Below are 17,546 nucleotides of genomic sequence, written 5' to 3'. Positions count from 1 at the left end.
GCCAATTTGATAGCAATATCCCAGGGTAGTTTTTTTTTTTTATTTGAGATGGGGTCTTCTGTGTTACCCAAGCTGGCCTCATATTCCTGGGCTCCAGGGATCCTCCTGCTTCTGCCTCTTGAGTAATGGGACTACAGTGTGCACCACCATGCCCAGCCCAGTATAGTTTTTTGTTTTTTTTTTTTTTAAGACAGGTTCTTACTCTGTCACCCAGGCTGGAGTGCAGTGGCACAATCATAGCTCACTGCAGACTTGAACTCCTGGGCTCAAGTGATCCTCCTGCTTCAGCCTCCTGAGTAGCTGGGATCATAGGTGTGAGTCACTGTGCTCGGACCAGTATAATTTTAATTTGCGTTTGGGAGCCACCACTATCCCTTTCTATCCCTATCCTGTGCTCTCTCCCCCAGGGACCTGCTGCAACTGGGAGGGGAGCTGGCCCGGACATCACGGGCTGTCCAGGAGGCAGGTTTGGGGCTGAGTGCGGGCCTGCAGCTGGCGGAGAGCCGGGCTGCGGCGGCCCTGGAAAAGCAAGTGCTGCTGCAGGCCCAGCTGGAGGAGCAACTGCGGGACAAGGTGCTCCGTGAGAAGGACCTGGCCCAGCAGCAGGTGCAAAGTGACCTGGACAAGGCTGACCTCAGTGCCAGGTGGGTGCCTGGCGGCTGCAAGGCAGACCTCTCTGCAGGGGGTGCACCTGGAGGCTCAGGGAGGAAGGAGTGTCTGTCTGGGGATGAGTCCTTCTGCTGTGTGAGCTCAGCCAGTCTTCCCAGGCACCCCGTTTGAGGTTCCAAGGGCACTTGCCCGGGGTACCTCATGCACAGTTCAAACTTCTGGATGACAGAACTTGTGCCCCTAACTCCTGCTACCTGGACAAGTCCCAGAGTGCTTTCCCATGAGATAAAATGGGTACCATAAGAACTCTGAGACCTAGAGAGGAGAAGTGACCGGCCTAAGGTCACACAGCTAGGGAGGTGGATCTGAGGGTCCCTGCCTTAGGTCTGGGGAAGCACGGAGGACACAGAAGCTGGGGGAGTCCCCCATTCACCTCTGTTTGTCCCCAACTCCAGAGTGACAGAGCTGGCCCTGGCTGTGGAGCGTCTTCAGAACCAGAATCTGGAGAAGGATTGTGTCAACAAGGCCCTCACCGAGAAGCTCGAGGCCCTGGTGAGAGGCAGCTGCCCCCAGGATGTGGCAGGGTGGGGTGGGGCACTGGCCAGGTCCATCAGATATAGGACATAGGCTAGGGGCCAGGCTGCTCGGGCCACCTAAACATCCCGCTCAGACTCACTTTCACCCCTTGCGTGTGTGCCTGGCTTAGTGCTAAGCACACTTGCCTCCTTTATCCCCTTTCGTCCTCCCAGCAGCCCTGTAGCATGGTCCCCAAGACACAGACGAGGAGATCAGGCCCGAGAGGGGATGCTCGTCCAGAGTCTCAGAGCCAGGATGCAGGAGAGTCAGGACTTGAACTCCTGTTGGGGCTCTCCCGGTCCAGGGCTCTTCCTCTGGGAACTCGGCTGCCTCCCCACCAGAGGGACCCTCCTCAGGGTCACCCTTCTGTGTGGGGCCTGGCCTGGGTTCTATGTCCAGTGCTCCTCCAGTAGTCTGTGTGACCCAGGCCGGACACAGCGCTTTGGGCCTGGTCTGTTCAGCGAGGGCAGTGGGCTGCCATGGGGTCTACCACGTGGCTGGCCTAGGGGCATGGTCTTAGGGGCCGTCTGGTCGGTAGAGGGCCAGGAGGGAGAGGACGGGGAGGTTTCAGACTAGGGCAGACCCCTGACCACCCTTTCTTTGTCTCCCTAACCTCACTCAAGGAATCCCTGCGGCTGCAGGAGCAGGCGGCCCTGGAGGCAGACGACGGAGAGGGACTGCAGCAGACCCTGAGGGACCTGGCACAGGTGCGAGAGCTCGGCTGGGCAGTCCGGGGCTGCCTGCCACGCCCTCTGGGGCCTTGGGCTGAACTGCAGTGGGTGGGGGGCCTGGACCCAGGCTGCTGCTGTGCAAGGAGAGTCACAGCGCTTTCCGGGCCCACCTGCGAGAAACTCTGAGTGTCCTCGCGACAATGGCAGGCCTCGGTGGGCAAATAGCGCTGTGAGCTAGCGCAGGAGGTAGAATCAGGAAGCTTCTGGCAGGAAGGCGCTTAGGCTGTGCTGCAGTTCTGGATGAAGCGGCCCCTCTGTGCGCCCGGGCTCTCTGCCAGTTCGCCCCGCTGCTCCCCACCTCTTTCTGCCCCCCGCCCTTCTCCCCCAGGCTGTCCTGTCCGACACCGAGAGCGGCGTCCAGCTAAGCGGCTCGGAGCGCACGGCGGACACGTCGGATGGCAGCCTGCGGGGGCTCTCGGGCCAGCGGACACCGTCCCCGCCCCGGCGCTCCTCGCCTGGCCGCGGCCGTTCCCCTCGCCGAGGCCCGTCCCCAGCTTGCTCTGACTCCTCCACGCTTGCCCTGATCCACTCGGCCCTGCACAAACGCCAGCTGCAGGTCCAGGTAGCAAGGGGCCTGAGTGCCGTCCTGGGGTCCAGGGGGTCCTGAGCGGGTCGTGGGGGAGGACCCTGAACCCCTGGGATGGAGCCAAAGCCCTGAGAAATAGCGACTGAGGGCGTCAGGACCCAAGCAGGTAGCGGAGCTGAGCCCAGAGCGGGGGAGGTGCTTGGGCAGCTGGGGGTGGAGCCAGGGGAGGGAGAAGCTGTGGCTGAGCTAGAGCCCTGGTAGAAAAGAAGATGAGGTCTCGTTATACAGAGCTAGGGCCCTGGCAAAGGTCTGGGAAGAGGACTCAGAGCTAGGAAGAGAGAGCTAGGGGCAGAGTCAGAGCCGAGGTAGGCATGAGTCTCCAGGTGGAACCAGGATGAACGGGGAGGAAGCTGGGAGCCCTCTGGGGTGGAGTCAGGACCCAGGCCAGGAAGGAGTGTCCTTGGGGGTTTGTCTGGCATCCCCGGGCTTAGATCACCAGGCAGGTGAGGGCTCAGAAGTGTGGTGAGCAGAAACCTAGCCGTGAGGGCCCTGGCCTAGTGTGGGCTGCTGTACATCCGTGGAACCAGCAGAGAGTAGGTAGGCTCTGGGAGCCCCCTGTGTCCCCACCAGACTCAGTGATCCCCACGCAGGACATACGTGGGCGCTATGAGGCAAGCCAGGACCTGCTGGTCACCCTGAGGAAGCAGCTTAGCGACAGTGAGGGTGAGCGCCGTGCCCTAGAGGAACAGCTGCAGCGCCTACGGGACAAGACTGATGGGGCCACCCAGGCCCACGAGGACACCCAGCGCGAGGCCCAGCGTCTGCGCAGTGCCAACGAGCTCCTGAGCAGGTGTCCGGGAGATCAGAAGTGGGAGGGCTGCAGAATAAATCAGTGTCTGGGCCTGATGCCAGCCTGAGCCTTAAAGCATGTGGCTTGCACTAATGTGGTCACCACTAACTGCATGTGTCTATTATAATTTAAATTAGTCGAAATTTTTAAAAAGTAAAAATTTAGTTCCTCAGTCGCACTAGCCACATTTCGAGTGCTCGATAGCCTTACGTTGCAGGGGGGTGGTTCATTACCTGTAGTCCCAACAACTAGGGAGGCTGAGGCTGGAGGATTGCTTGAGCCCAGGAGTTTGAGGCTGCAGTGAGCTATAATGGGGCCACTGCACTCCAGCCTGGGTGACAGAGTGAGACCCTGTCTCTAAAAAAACCGAAACAACAACAAAACCCAGCCACATGTGGGTGTAGAACATTTCTGTCATCTCAGAGAGTTCTATTAACAGCACTATGCTAAGATTGTCTTTCTTGGAAATTTTAAGACAAGAAATTATCCAACTTTTAGCTTCCAGTTGGGTTTTTTTTATTCTTGTGTTTTGGTTTTTCTCTTCGTAAATGTAACCGTATAATGAAATGTTTGAAAAATGGAAGGGAAATAAAAAGGCAGGACCCCCTCACAGCCTCACCTGTCCATCCTGACCCCTGTTAGGGCCCTGGTTTTGCTTCCCATGGTGTTTCCTGGCAGGCGGTAGCAAATGTTCCCTGCACACCTACTATGTGCCAGGCTTTTGGCCAAGTGTTTCCCATGTTAGTCTTCCTGGCAAACTGACACAATCCAGAACTGTTACCTTGCCCAGACTCACACAGCCCGTGTGGCTGGCGGTGGCAGGGTGGGAATTGAAATGAGGCCCATCTGGTAGCAAACCCAGGCTTTCCATGCCTGGGACCCAGAAGGGCTTTTCAGTAGTTGTACTCACTGTGAACATCCCCTTTTGCACTCTACTCTTTTTACTTAATATCACATTGTGAGTTTTTTCCCACCCACCTCCAGTGGGGAAATGGCAGCTCTCTGCAAGTCTTTAGGGTTCCTGGTTTCTGCCACCTCCCTCCCCTGCCATGGCTGCCATGCATCTGTGTGGCAAGAAGCTGTGGGATCTGGACACACCCAATTCTATTGGGCTTCCCAGAATTGAGGGGCATGGGGTGCTGTAGGAGGCATTTCCTGGTCGCATGGCCTAGCAGAGCTGGTGGCACAATTGCCCATGTGTCCCAGGAGCCTAGCCCTGGCCTCTTCTACCTGGTAAGGTGCTTGGAGATGACGCCACACCTCCATCCATTCCACTAGGCCTCCAAGAGGGTGAGTTGGGAAAAGGAAAGCCGGGTTCCTCCTGCGGGGAGGTGTGAGCGAAATGAGTCAGGCTTCCTGGAGGCAGGTGCCTGGGAGGACAGTGGCTTCACCACGAGAGGAGCAGCCCCGCCGTCTTCCCTGGAGGTCACAGCCCCAGCATCTCCTCTGCTCCCCCTCCCTTGTCCTGTAGGGAGAAGGGCAGCCTGGCCCACAGCCTGCAGGTGGCGCAGCAGCAGGCGGAGGAGTTACAGCAGGAGCGGGAGAAACTGCAGGCCGCCCAGGATGAGCTGCGGCGCCAGCGGGATCGGCTGGAAGAAGAGCAGGAGGACGTGGTGCAGGACGGCGCACGGGCACGCAGGGAGCTCGAGCGCAGGTAACAGCTTCTCACCTCCCTGCTGGGGCCCTTCTAATATACCTTGGGGCTCCTGAGGGCGTCCCTGGGGGCTAGGGAGCACCCACTGTGTCCTGGGCCTCCTGCCACCTGGAGGCAGCCTCATGCCACCCCTCTGATGTAGAGTCTTCTAATCAGTGCCATTGTGGGAAATTGAGGCTCAGGGAGGTATGGTCACTTACCTGGGATCAGAGAACAGGTAGGAGGGAGAGCTTGGATGATAATAACAACAATAATTACAATAACAGTAGTAATATTAATAATATTCTTATTTTTAAAATGTGATAATACCAATACTAATATTATTAAGTCCCAGACACCATTTTAAACACTTAGATTCTTTCATTTAATCCTCAGGATGACTCTGTGATGCAGAGGCTGTTATAATCTCCATTTTATGAATGCTAAAACTGAGGCACAGAGGGGCCGTGTAACTTGCCCCAGGCCGCACAGCTAGTTAGTAGAAGAACCGGGACTTGAACCCAGGCATTCTGCCCTCGGAGTTAACTTCTTAACCACTGCCCTACTTCCCTCCCTGAGGCACGTGTGATGATGATGTTTCTCGCACTGTGCTGGTGGTTACTATTCTTGTTTCTGAAGGCCCTCGGGGTGATGTGTCAGGCGCTGTTTTAAGCATTTCGTGTACAGCGAGTTCGTGTATCCTTGCCACAATTTTACAAGGCAGGTGTTACCTCGTTTTGCAGACGTGAAAACGGAGGCCCAGACTCACAGAGCTAAAAGGCAGTGGGCTTGGTTGTCCTTGTGAGTGAGGCTCTTGCCACCAAGGCTTCTGCCTGAGGCCTGGCCCTGGCCCAGTGTCCGGCTGGCTGCAAGAGGCTCAGGGCAGGGAAGTGACATGGGGCACCCTCCGCGCTCTGTCCCACAGCCACAGACAGCTAGAGCAGCTGGAAGTGAAGCGCTCGGGGCTGGCCAAGGAGCTGGTGGAGGTGAGGGAGGCGCTGAGCCGCGCCACACTGCAGCGGGACGTCCTGCAGGCCGAGAAGGCGGAGGTGGCCGAGGCGCTGACCAAGGTGGGTCCCCGTTTGCTGCACAACCACAAACCTACCTCTGAGCCAGGCCCTGAGCCCCCTCTCTCTGGCACAGGCCGATCCCTATCTCAGGCTGACCTCTGAGCCTGCTCATAGACTGGCCCCTTCCTTCTGGACATAGGCTGACCTTTGACCCAGGCTGCAGACTGACCTCTGCTCCCAGCCCTAAGAGGATTGACCTGTCTTACTGGCCATATCCCTGCTTTTCTAGATGCTCCTGGGGGCAGTGCCTGTAGTTCAGGGTCATCCCGTGCCGTCTCTGGACACAGGTCCTAGGGTCTGTGAGAGTTGGGGCCATGGTCCAGAGGGTCCTCAGTGGGGGCCTGTCCCACTCCTTGTAGCCTGGGCCTTGAGTAGTGCCATTCCCAGACCCTACTTGGGGAACCCTCTGCTCTCTGGCCCTGTTGTTGCAAGCTCTGCCCTGTGTGGCTTCTTTTAAATAGTTTTGTAAGCAGCAGGCCTTCCGCAGTGATTTTCCTGTCTCTTGTCTCCTCCTTGTCCTCCCACCCCATCTCTGAGGGTCCCTCCCCCTGTGTCTCTTGTCTCTCCCCACCTCCCCACCCTCCTGCTGCTGCTCATCTCACCCCGTCTCTCCCTGCCTGCCTGTCTCTGGCCACCTGGTCCTGATTGCAGGCTGAGGCTGGCCGCGCGGAGCTCGAGCTCTCCATGACCAAGCTGAGGGCAGAGGAGGCCTCTCTGCGGGACTCCTTGTCCAAGCTGAGCGCCCTCAATGAGAGCCTCGCTCAGGATAAGCTGGGCTTGAACCACCTCGTTGCCCAGGTACGCTGTGCACCAGCCTCACCCACCTGTCCTCGGTGACACTAGCCCTATACCCGTCTGTCTTGGTCCCTGCCTCTCTTTCCGTCTCTGTCGTTCTCTGACTCTGTCTGTCTATCTGTCTTCTCTTTCTTGGTATCAGAGCAAAGAAGCCCCATGGGCCCCCCTCTGTTCTTCCTCCTCCCCAGTGTCCACACACCCAAGGGCACTTCCCGTTACCCCTGGAAGCCTCCCCTGGGCTGGCTGTCATGGGTGGCTGGGGGGGTAGAGGAGGCATCCTTGGTCTTGGGAGGGACCCCCTGCTCACTGGGCCCCTCCCCGACCCCTGCCCGGCCCCCCAGCTGGAGGAGGAAAAGGCAGCCCTGCTCGGTCGGCAGCGGCAGGCGGAGCAGGAGGCCACCTTGGCGCGGGAGGAGCAGGAGCGGCTGGAGCAGTTGCAGCTGGAGCAGGAGGTGGCTCGGCAGGGCCTGGAGGGCTCCCTGCATGTGGCAGAGCAGGCCCGGGAGGTGCTGGAGCAGCAGCTCCCCACGCTGCGCCACGAGTGCAGCCGGCTGCAGGAGCAGCTGGCCCAGGTGGGCAGAGTGTGGTGTACGTGGGGGGTTGGGAGCAGGTGGGGGCTGGGCTCCCAGCCTCCTGCATCCTGTCCTGGGGTAACTCTCAGGTACAGGAACCCACTTCTGGGTTAAATCTGGTTTCGCCTTTGCTAGCTGGGGACCTTGGACAAGCTATCCAGCCTCCCCATGCCTCAGTCGCCCCCTCTGTACCATGAGGCTAAGAGTTCTCATCGCAGACGGTGATTCTGAAGGATGCATGGGAAAACCTGTGTAAGCACTTAGCAGAGGACGATGTGGCCCTGAGTCGCCACTCAATACGGATTAATTGTATGATAATAGATACAGACATTTAGAATTGGAATCTTAGACTTTGGGCACATCACAGCTGGAAGGGACTTCAGGGATCCAGGGACCTTTATGCAGTGTCTATCCTAGAGGGCCCAGGTTCCTGAGAGGGGCCTCTCGGGATGGCCCAGGGGCTACAGGTCTCCCCCCTGGGGCCTCCTGAGATCTCCCCTTGGGTCTGTTTTACGTATTCACCTTTTCTGCAAGCTTTGGGGTCAGGAAAGGGCTCTGGTACTCCCAAAGCTGAGTGAGGGTCCACATTCTTGTATGCATGTGCATGGCAGGTCTAGAGAAGGCTGTGACTTGCCCAAGTACATACACACATCAGGGCAGAGCCTGGGCTCGAACCCATGCCTCCAGCCTGTCAGGCCAGGGCTGGGTCAGGCCCAGAGTCGGAGTGTTGCATGAGGAACGGGCTGGGGGATGCTGGGAGTGGTGCTCACATCCCTGGGTGGGGGCCAGCTCTCCCGGCAGCTGAGCGGGCGGGAGCAGGAGCTGGAGCAGGCCCGGCGGGAGTCACACCGGCAGGTGGAGGCGCTGGAGCGAGTCGCCCGGGAGAAGGAGGCGCTGGCCAAGGAGCGGGCGGGCCTGGCCGTGCAGCTGGCAGCAGCGGAGCGTGAAGGCCGGACCCTGTCAGAGGAGGCCACTCGCCTGCGGTAAGGCCTTGGGCTCTGCCCAGCCTACCCTGGGGGGTTGTCCTGGGGCCACACCATGACCAGCCTCGCCCAGGCATTGGCCCAGAGGGGCAGTTACTTAGGAGTCTGGCTTGCCAACACGTCCTAGCTCTGGCTCAGGCCTCCCCAGGGAATGCGGGCCCGGCCAGGCAGGTAGGTTGGCACTTGGCCCATGGCTGGCCACGCCCTGAGATCCACAGTTTCCTGGGGCCGGGGAGGCTGAGTCCCAAGGCCTCAGGCCCTGTGTGTGCTGCAGCTTGGAGAAGGAAGCCCTGGAGAGCAGCCTGTTTGAGGTGCAGCGGCAGCTGGCCCAGCTCGAGGCCCGCCGGGAGCAGCTGGAAGCTGATGGGCAGGCCCTTCTGCTGGCCAAGGAGACCCTGACTGGTACGAGGGGCGGGGGGCTGGGGGACAGACTGCAACCTGTTGAGTTCTGAGGTCTCAGAGAAGTTGGGAGCACTGGCATAGGAGTCTGGGTGACCTGGGTTCCAATCTTAGTTCTGCCACTTAGATGCAGTCTTCCCCTAAACAAACCCCTTCCCTCTCTGGGCCGCAGATTCATCTGTGGATTAGAGGTGATAATGCCCAGGACAAGCCCTGAGCCTGTTGCCAGGACAAGGTGAGAAAAGCATGTAAAGGCCTTGGCACAGTGCCTGGCCCGGTCAGCAGTGGCTGCTGTGTCATTATCGGGGCAGTTAGAGAGTTTTGAGTTCTCTGCGGAGCCATCAGCTGCTTTTTGGACAACTCTCGTCCCCACAATCTCAGCCCCACTGCCCTGCACAACCCTCACCAGTCTCTGAACTCAGGGCTGCTTTCCACGCAGCACACGTTAGGTAAGCACCTACTTGGGTCATGGAAATGAATTCTCCTGTCCATGTACACCTGAGCCAGACGAACCAGGATGGGAAATGCTGGAGGGTTTCCAACCCAGGAGATGGTTTTTAGATGGTCCACTGTGGGGTGTCCCCTCCCCATAGTCACTGCCATTCGTGCGGACAGTTAATGCTCAACCAAGTATGTTATGACAGTCAGTCATTAAAGGCGATGCTTTGTGTAAAGCTGTGCAGCTTTGGGAAACCCTGATCTCTGAGCCTCCATTCCATCATCTGTAAATGGGATGTGGCGACACTCATGGGCATGTTATGAAGCCGAAATGAAATCGTGTCTAGAGAGTGCTCAGCCAGGTGCCTGATCCATAGTGAGTGCTGAATCAGTAGTGGGGTCGTTCTGTCTTTGATATCCTTCCCATCCACGGAGTGGGGCGGGGGGGCCCTTCTCATCAATCATTTTATGATCGATGCCATTCTAGGTAGGCAGAGAGAGGACAGGACCAGAGGGCTCCTGCAGCAGATGGGGAAACTGAGGCCCAGACAGGGCAAGCCACTTCTTCAAGGGAACCCAGCCTAGATACCACACAGGCTGTCTCTGCTTTGGGATTTTGCTCACTTGGCCTAAGTCTGCTGGCTCAAGAGGAGGTTGTGACTCAACCCTGCCCCCTCCCCCAACCCTCTTGTGCAGGGGAGCTGGCGGGCCTTCGGCAGCAGATAGTAACAACAGAGGAGAAAGCGGCTCTCGACAAGGAGCTGATGGCACAGAAGCTGGTGCAGGTGGAGCGGGAGGCCCAGGCCTCTCTGCGGGAGCAGCGGGCAGCCCACGAGGAGGACTTGCAGAGGCTCCAGCGAGAGAAGGTTCGGGAAGCTGGGTAGGGGCGGGCAGGACTCTGAGCCACTGTCTCCTCTGTGACCTCAGACAAGTCATCCTTCTTGCTCTGCCTCAGTCTCTACATCTGTGAAATGGGACTTCTCTGCCATGGAGGCCCTGAGGGCAGCGGGAAGACCCATGCTTTTTTTTTTTTTTTTTTTTTTTGAGACAGAGTCTCTGCTCTGTTGCCAGCCCAGAGGGCCATCATCATAGCTCACTGCAACCTCAAACTCCTGGGCTCACGCGATCCTCCTGCCTCAGCCTCCGAGTAGCTGGGACTACAGGCATGCACCACCATGCCCAGCTAGTTTTTTCTATTTTTAGTAGAGATGGGGTCTTGCTGTTGCTCAGGCTGGTCTCGAGCTCCTGAGCTCAAATGATCCTCCCACCTTGGCCTCCCAGAGTGCTAGGATTGTAGGTGTGAGCCATCGCACCCGGCCAGGGGGATCCTTATTAAACATGCAGATTCGCAGGTCCCGTATCTGTTCCAGCCCTGGTGATCCTAATGTAGGGGGTCCACAGCCACATTTAAGAAATGCTGACCTAATGTGTAGCAGAAAAGCACTGTTATTTGCTAAGAAGTACTGTTTGCATATGAAGACTCACTCTGGGACCTTAGCATTTAGGAAGGCCAGGGGCCAGGGAGGTTACTAGCACACTGGCTCTAGAGTTGTATTGCCTGGGCTTGACTCTGATCCTGGTCACATACTGGTGATGCCACCTAAGGTCTCTGTGCCGTCATTTCCCCATCTGTAGAAACTAGGAAAGGATGGTGTAAGGAATTATAGGGACAAGGTGAGATAATCCATATAAAGGGCTTATCGTAGTGACTGGGCACTTAGCAAATGCCCCATTAATTTGTTACTGCTGGTACTGGGGAACTCTCCAGAGTGGCCTCAGGACACGGGCCCTGAGCCCATCCTGGACAGGGCTGCCTCTGACAGAGGTTCAGGCTGTTGCTATATCACGCTAGTGGGCGCCATTGACCCTGTAGTCTTCACAGCTTGGGGTAGGTGTCATCAGGCTTCTCCAGCAGGTGGCAGTGAGGCATTTGGAAAAGGGGCGTCACTGTCTGCTTTTTGCAAACTTGCTGAGGCTAGCGCTGGGGCCAGGAACCCCTCCTCAGCCTCAGTGGGTTATTCTTTGCCTGTGGGCTCTACCCGCCCACCTGTCCAGTCCCCAGGGAGCCAGACTGCCATGACCCCCTCTTTACGCTTTTTACTCCCTGCACCGCCTGGCTTGGCCTTATTAATGTCCCCAGATCTGTGCTCTTCTCTCCAGCTCTCTGCCACCCCGGACCGCCTGAATTCCTTACAGCCAATCCCACCTCCCCTCTGCCCCAGCCCAATCCCCCTTCCACAGCTGTCAGAACATCTCCCGATCTAAAATCCAGATTGCTCCTCGTCACCTTGGCCTGACCCCACCGTCGTCAGAATCCCTCAGCACACACGGCCCAGCCCTTCCTAGCTGCCGTCTGGGGCCCTGGACCCATGGCTCCCCTTGTTCCCCTCGGTTTCCCGGCATCCTGTGTGCTCTTCCCTCCAGGCCTGTGCAGGGCTGTGCTCTTGGCTGGGGGTCCCCAGGCCAGGACCTGCTGCTCCTTGGCATTTTCATAGCCCCGGCGTGTCCCCATCCTAGCCCTTATCATCCCATCGTGTAGTTACCTGGTCACCCGCCCTGTCTCTCAGGATGTGGGGGCCCTTGCTGCCCTGAGGTTTGTAGGGGCTGCCTGGGCCCCACCTGCTATGTCACATGTGCCTGGGCCTGGCCCCCAGGAGGCAGCGTGGCGGGAGCTGGAGGCAGAGCGGGCCCAGCTGCAGAGTCAGCTACAGCGGGAGCGGGAGGAGCTGCTGGCCCGGCTGGAGGCCGAGAAGGAGGAGCTGAGCGAGGAGATTGCGGCCCTGCAGCAGGAGCGCGACGAGGGCTTGCTCTTGGCTGAGAGCGAGAAGCAGCAGGTGCGTGAGTCCTGGTGGTGCCTCCGCTGCTGCCTGAGGGGCCCCTGTTCTGGGGCTGGTCCCTGCGTGGCCACCCAGCAGCTAGGAGCCCTGGGGCAGGCCACTTCCCTCTCTGGGCCTCAGTTTCCTCACCTGTGGGATGGGGGAGTGAGAGGGGGGCCTATAAATCATCACTGCACCCCATGCCTGGCATGTCCTTGGTGTGTGCCAAGGGACAGTGACAGTTGTGATACTAGGAAAACTGTCCCACATTCTCCCCCCCCTCATCCCACCCAGGCTGGGCATGGCGTCCTCATGACAGCCTTCCGAGCAGTCCCCAGATGCCCGCAGGCATCAGCTGACCCTTGCCCCAGAGAACTAATTCCTGACTTTCCCATAATGTAATGAAGACAGGGCAGACTGTGTCCATCTCCTCTCCTCACCAGCTGTGTCACCCTGGGCAAGTCACCTTACCTCTTTGAGCCTCGGTTTCCTCATCCATAAAACGGGAATGATGAAAGGCTCAGTTTCAGAGTTGTGGTGGCAAGTTAGTGAGATCTGTAAGTTGTATCCACGTCCAGAGTTCTTGTGACTGCTCTCGTACCCTTTTCCAGGGCTGCATCTCTGCCCTGGCTCCGCCAGTGGTGGCCTGCTTGGGCCACTGAGCCTCCAGTGGGCACGTTTCCCAGGGCAGGGTGAGGGAGAGGCCTGGGCATGCCCCTCAGGGTCAACCAAGCCCCAAGCCCTTTGCTCCATGCCCTGCCCAGGCCTTGTCTCTGAAGGAGTCCGAGAAGGCAGCACTGTCAGAGAAGCTGATGGGGACGCAGCACAGCCTGGCTGCCATCTCCCTGGAGCTGGAGCGGCAGAAACGAGATGCTCAGAGCCGGCAGGAGCAGGACCGGGTAGGGCGGGCTGGGCAGCTAGGCCTCCATCTGCATGGAGAAGCCCGTCCCTGCGCCTTCCCTGCACTTTCCCTGCCCGAGGAGCCCCCATCTGAAGGGGAGGTGTGGCCCTGCCCTGGAGAAGCCTCCAGGTTATGGGGGGAGGCTCAGCCCTTCCTTCGGGAGTCCCCATCTGAGGGAGGTGGCACGGCTCTGCCCTGGCGGATCCTCCAGCGTGAGGGAGAGACCAGCCACCGGACAGCATTCACTGTGCATGGAGGGATTGGCAGAGGGTCTGGCAGGCCAGTGGGAGGGGCCGTGTTTGGATGGATGGTTCAGCCAGCCCCTTGGGAGCAGCAGGGGGCAGGGGCACCGCAGGACCGAGTCTGAAAAGCCCATTTGTCCCAGAGCACCGTGAACACCCTGACGTCTGAGCTCCGGGACCTGCGGGCCCAGCTCGAAGATGCCGCTGCGGCCCACGCCCACGAGGTGAAGAGGCTGCAAGAGCAGGCCAGAGACCTGGGCAAGCAGCGGGAGTCCTGCCTGCGCGAGGTGAGCTGGCTGCTGCCCCCCTTTCCGGGCAGCACACGCTAAATGGCACCGTGTGCCTATGGGGCCTGGTCCTGCGGGGGCCCCAGAAGAGTGTAAGATTCCTCCTTACATTTGAGGACAAAGGTACAGCCAACTTACAAAGGAGGCAGCAAGCATTTATTAAGCACCTGTTGTGTATAGTTGGACTCGGGGGCTTCAAGGAGGGGTGAGTGTGGTCCCTGCCCTCTTGGTGTCGTCCGCAGGACCTGATTGATGAGGATTTCAGGCCAAAACACTGCTGGCCCCTGCAGCCTTACCCAAATGACAGCTCACAGCTTGCGGTCCGAGTCCCTGCAGAGGGATGGGGCAGGTGCCCTGTGGCCAGGGATGTGGGTTACAAGACCCAGCTTAAACAAGGCCCTGACCGCTGTCCTGTGGACACCTGCTGCGCTCGTAGGCAGAAGAGCTTCGGACCCAGCTGCGACTGTTGGAGGACGCCCGCGACGCGCTGCGGCGGGAGCTGCTGGAGGCCCAGCGCAAGGTGCGGGAGGGCCAGGAGGGCTGTGAGGCCCAGCGCCAGGAGGCCGGAGAGCTGCGGCGCAGCCTGGGTGAGGGCGCCAAGGAACGCGAGGCCCTGCGGCGCTCCAACGAGGAGCTGCGGGCTGCCGTGAAGAAGGCGGAGAGTGAGCGCATCAGGTGGGTGATACCCCAGGGAACCAGCCCCAAGTCCTTCACCAAGCCCCATCCTTCTCATGGAATCTCCTCCCTGGAACCCAACTTCACACCCTGAGGTTCTGGGGAATTGCACAGATGGGGACTCTGTGTCCCCTAACCACAGCCCAGCACGTGGCCATTTTAGGGGATTTTCCTCCCTGTCTCATGAGGAGGGCAAGTAGGCAGGGGTGGGTCCAGACTTGGGCCCACCTGTTGTCTGTCATCATCCTGGAAACCAGTCCCCCTCCTGGAGTCACTGGCCCACCCCTCCCAGCTGAAGGCCTGGCCCCGATCGCTGGGGAACTCAGGTCAAGAGGGGACACATGGGTGGTCAGCACTTGAGACACCTATATGCCGAGAACCGGACGGACCCACTCCAGGAATGGGGGAAGGGGCTTTGGTGTAGAGCCGTAGACTGTACTGTTCCTGGGACCCAGGGCAGCCTCTGACCTCTGCCCTCTCCAGCCTGAAGCTTGCCAACGAGGACAAGGAGCAGAAGCTGGCACTCCTAGAGGAGGCACGGGCCGCTGTGGGCAAGGAGGCCGGGGAGCTGCGGGCGGGGCTGCAGGAGGTGGAGCGCTCACGGCTGGAGGCTCGGCGGGAGCTGCAGGAGCTCCGGCGGCAGGTACCCCCTGCCCCTGTGTCACCCCCACCCCGGGGCTTGCTGTGTGCCTTAGGGCCAGTAGCACCCCCTTGCTGGAGTTGAGTTCCCCCATACGCAAAACCAGGATTTTGAACTACAACAAGGCTTCTTACCCAACCTTGGTATGAATGGATGCGAGGTGTCCTCGAACCCCTGAAACTGCGCAAAGTCTGTGTGTTTATGCACACACAGGCTCACATTTCCCCAGGGAGGGGGGCCGGTGCTCCTGTCCAGTTCTCAGAGCAATCTGTGAGCAACCATAAAAAGTGTAGATTTCAGGAACTAGATTGGGCTGGCAAACTCTTTTTGTAAAGAGCCACATGGTAAATATATTCCAGCTTTGAGGGCTCTACAGCCTGTTGCAACTACTCAAGTCTGCTGTGGTCATGACCGAGCGGTCCCTGCAGTGTATGAACAAGCAGGCGTGCGTTCCAGTAAAGCTTCGTTTATGGACACTGAAATTGCAATTTCCTATCATTTTCATGAGTCAAGAAATACTGTTCTTCCTTTGATTTTCTTTCAACCATGTAGAAATGAACCATTTTCAACTTTTTAAAAATGTAAAAAAAACATCCTTAGCTCACGCACTTATAAGAACAGGAGGCTGGCTGAACTTGGCCTGTGGACTGAAGTTTGCTGACCCCTGAACTAGACAATCTCCAAACTCATCAACCACAGCAAGCATTGAACAAGTGCTTGCTGTATACTGGGCACTGCCCTGGACACGGTGGGCTCAGGCATCTCATTCTAGGGAAGACTCAAAGAACAGGAAACAGCCTCCTAGGCTCTGCCCTACCCAGAGATATCACAGCCTAATAGCCAGAGATGTGACAGCCTGGACAACTAATCCTCTCCATCCCCCACTGCAGCCCCCCATACCACGGCCCCTTCCCGAGATAGGAAGGAGTCCCCGAAATGAACTGCCATTTGTGTGCCAGGTGTTGTATGCCACAGCACTATCTCAAGTCACCCTCATGGGAGTGCTATGGGGTAGTTAGGCATAACCCCCGCCTGCTCCTGGGGAAATAAGGGCTTAGAATACACAATGGCATTCCACTTGTCTGGGATCAAAGCCCAGTCTGCTGCTTGTGGGCTGTGTGACCTTGGGCAGGTCACTTTAACTCTCTGAGCCTCAGTTTTCTCATCTGTTAAATAGGGATAATGTTAGTACCCACCCCATATAGTACTGTTTGAAGATTAAACGAACTAATATAAATGAAGTGCTTAGAACAGAGCTAGACACATGGTAAGCACTCCAAAAAAGTTAATTATCATTGCAGAGGTGGAAGGTCACCCAGAGAGCTGTGGTCCCTGCCCTGTGGAACTCCTGGTCTCATAAAGGCTCAGCCTTCCCTCCTCCTACCCCCCTGAAAGGTAGTTTTGAGTCTGTTGATGAAGCGGTAAACAGACCATTGGTGCTTAGGTGCCTGGCATGGCTTGAGCTCGGTGTGGTGATCTGGGGCAGGCTCCCAGTGGATTTGGTGTGGTATCTGACGCATGCATCCCTAGAGCAGCGGGTCCTGAGTGCCTCCTGGGCCAGGATGGGGCAGGGTATAGGGGCAGAGCTGAACCAGCTGCTGTTCCCACTCTTCTCTCTCACAGATGAAGATGCTGGACAGTGAGAACGCCAGGCTGGGCCGGGAGCTGGCAGAGCTACAAGGCCGCCTGGCACTGGGTGAGCGGGCAGAGAAGGAGAGCCGGCGGGAGACCCTGGGCCTCCGGCAGAGGCTGTTGAAAGGCGAGGCCAGCCTGGAGGTGGCAAGACAGGAGGTAACTGGGCAGGTGGACGGGCTGCCTGGGAAGTAGATGGGCTGCCCTGTGCCTCTCTCCTCCCTCCAGCAGGAAGCAGGTGGGCACTCCGATGCTGGAGTCACTGTGAGATCACTCCCTGGGACTTGTTCCTGTCCCCGACTCCTTGAGACTCTTCCCCAGTTATAATAACAACAACTGAAAGAACCATGGGCCTACTGTGTTCAGGCACACAATGAGGGGGTGGGGGGCCAGGCTCTGTCGGCATGACCTTGTTTGATTCTCCTGACAGCCCCATGAGGTAGGTGCCCTTAGCCCCATTTTACAGAGAGAACTAGACACTGAGGCTCAGAGAGGTCAAGGGATCTATTCAAGGTCACACAGCCACCCAGGTCTGTCTGACTCCAAAGCCTTCACTCTTTCCACTCAGCCTTTTCTGGCTGTTTAACTGCCTTGAATCTACTGTGTGACCTTGACCGAGTCAATCTCTGCTTCACAGCGCTCATGGGAGAGGGGCTGGCACAGCAGGGGGTGTGTGAAGGGCCCTGGCACAGGTCCTGGCACCCAGGTGGTGCTTAGAAGTGGAATTTCCAGTGAAACCGATGACCACGAGCAGTTGACTCCTCTAAACCAGAGGGTTGGTTTTGTGTCTGTGCCCATACATCCCATCAGTAAATACTTATTTACATGCCCCCATGGGTGCAGATCTATAGATAAATTATGTGCACTGAGAGGCCCTGTTACCTAGTAAAGAGAACAGCCTCTGGAACTACAGTGCCTGGCTTTGAATCCCAGTTTTGCAGCTTACTAGCTGTGTGGCCTTGGACAAGATAACTTCTCTTTGCCTCAGTTTCATCTTCTATAAAATGAGGATGATTCAGAGTAGTATTTAGAGTTAATTTTTTTTGGAAAGTACTTAGTGCCTGGTGGTAAGTCCTATCAATATAAGTGTTAGCTATTATTACTAATAAGCTGTGTACATTGCAAGGCTTATATACAGAAGGAAGGGATAAAAAACTAATAATTTCGGCCG

At 57.7% G+C, this 17,546-nt stretch overlaps 1 protein-coding gene across 1 annotated transcript in view; it reads left to right on the top strand.

The window, feature by feature from the left end:
- CROCC (ciliary rootlet coiled-coil, rootletin) overlaps positions 1-17,546 on the top strand; it is a 44,026-nt gene that overhangs the window by 11,185 nt on the left and 15,295 nt on the right. The window contains exons 9-26 of the mRNA XM_012662602.1: positions 408-644; positions 1,065-1,161; positions 1,809-1,892; positions 2,245-2,478; positions 3,093-3,292; positions 4,764-4,946; positions 5,851-5,995; positions 6,647-6,793; positions 7,132-7,362; positions 8,152-8,345; positions 8,620-8,747; positions 9,879-10,048; positions 11,837-12,016; positions 12,763-12,897; positions 13,285-13,428; positions 13,865-14,103; positions 14,587-14,746; positions 16,367-16,534. Of these exons, the coding sequence (XP_012518056.1) occupies positions 408-644; positions 1,065-1,161; positions 1,809-1,892; positions 2,245-2,478; positions 3,093-3,292; positions 4,764-4,946; positions 5,851-5,995; positions 6,647-6,793; positions 7,132-7,362; positions 8,152-8,345; positions 8,620-8,747; positions 9,879-10,048; positions 11,837-12,016; positions 12,763-12,897; positions 13,285-13,428; positions 13,865-14,103; positions 14,587-14,746; positions 16,367-16,534 (3,076 nt within the window). The remainder of the gene's footprint in view (positions 1-407; positions 645-1,064; positions 1,162-1,808; positions 1,893-2,244; positions 2,479-3,092; positions 3,293-4,763; positions 4,947-5,850; positions 5,996-6,646; positions 6,794-7,131; positions 7,363-8,151; positions 8,346-8,619; positions 8,748-9,878; positions 10,049-11,836; positions 12,017-12,762; positions 12,898-13,284; positions 13,429-13,864; positions 14,104-14,586; positions 14,747-16,366; positions 16,535-17,546) is intronic.

Source organism: Propithecus coquereli, unplaced genomic scaffold (genome assembly GCF_000956105.1).
Source record: "Propithecus coquereli isolate 6110/MARCELLA unplaced genomic scaffold, Pcoq_1.0 Scaffold77, whole genome shotgun sequence".
Classification (NCBI taxonomy): Eukaryota; Metazoa; Chordata; class Mammalia; order Primates; family Indriidae; genus Propithecus; species Propithecus coquereli.
This window is presented reverse-complemented; position numbering and strand designations above follow the sequence as displayed.